The following is a 1,190-nucleotide window of genomic DNA, read 5'->3' as shown; positions in this document are numbered from 1 at the left end:
CCGAATTTCTTTGTGATAAAGGAGATAGAATCCTCGCAAAGATCAGAATCATTGACTTCTTGGGATATTTGAAGGAGTTCTTTGTAGGAGTCATTCGAGACTTGGAATGCAATTGTCTTCCCCTGTCCTTCTTTTACATGTCTATGTTCATTTCGAAGATACGAAGTGAACTAATCAAATCTTCCAGTGCCATTAGAGTTGTATCATTCGCTTCATCAATTGCACAGATTTTTATGTTAAATCTCTCGGGAAGGGATTGGAGAACTTTGCTAACCAACCTTTAATTTGATATGGGATCACCTAGACTGAATGCTTCATTCGCAATATCCCTGAGACGTCGATCATAGTCTGTTATAGTTTCAATTTCTTCCATTCTCAGATTTTCGAACCTCGAGGTGATCATTCTCAACTTTGTCCTCCTTACGCTTTCTGAGCTTTCACAATGCCTTTGAAGGATTTCCCATGCATCCTTGGCAGAAGTGCAGTTTGTAATGAGGCTGAACATGTTCATATCAACTGAAGAGAAGATCACATTCAATGCTTTTGAGTTGTAGTTTGAAACTTTTACTTCCTCGGTAGTCCAATCACTTTCTGGCTTTATCAGATTGTCACCATCTTCGTCTATCCTCTTTGGTGGAGTCCAACCACTTATCACATGTTGACATGCTCTCTCATCTATGGATTTTATATAAAACCTAATTTTTACCTTTCATAGACTGTAGTTGGTTCCATCTAGGACTGGTGGATGAAGTGCAGCATTAGCAAGTGATGTATCCATTTAATTAATTTTGTCAAACAAAACAAAAACAAGAATCAGCGCTTAGTGTATCAAGAGTAGTCTCTGATACCACTTGTAAGGAATATTTTGTTCGACAGATACTAGTAAATAATAACACTATCAGAATATGATGTAAAATAATGAATTTGTGTTTAATCATAATTAAGTGTTGTGCCAGATGTTACAACATCTCGGACAACATGCAGCGAAAAATTGAAGTTTGTAACACAAATTTACTTGAAATAAATGCGATGGACGAGATTAAATTTGCACAAGAATAAAAAAAATGCGGTGCCTCAGGGAAAAAATTAATCACAAGAAAATCAAATCGTTTACACAAAAATCTATCACTAGTAATTTTCACAAAAATCAATTTCTTCAACAAGTTGAGAAAACAAATGCTTTCTAAAAC

General features: G+C 35.5%; 1 protein-coding gene across 1 annotated transcript; it reads right to left on the bottom strand.

Annotated features, from left to right (window-relative positions):
- Positions 1-280: 280 nt before the first annotated feature.
- On the bottom strand, positions 281-778 carry LOC140835681 (uncharacterized). The gene is made up of 2 exons (XM_073201081.1): positions 718-778; positions 281-675 (listed from the first exon to the last, which is right to left on the bottom strand). The coding sequence occupies exons 1-2, from the start codon at positions 776-778 to the stop codon at positions 281-283; spliced, it is 456 nt and encodes a 151-aa protein (XP_073057182.1).
- Positions 779-1,190: the final 412 nt, after the last annotated feature.

The sequence above is a fragment of the Primulina eburnea genome, chromosome 7, assembly GCF_022965805.1.
Source record: "Primulina eburnea isolate SZY01 chromosome 7, ASM2296580v1, whole genome shotgun sequence".
Classification (NCBI taxonomy): Eukaryota; Viridiplantae; Streptophyta; class Magnoliopsida; order Lamiales; family Gesneriaceae; genus Primulina; species Primulina eburnea.
The sequence above is the reverse complement of the archived record's forward strand: the minus strand, read 5'-3'. Positions and strand labels throughout refer to the sequence as shown.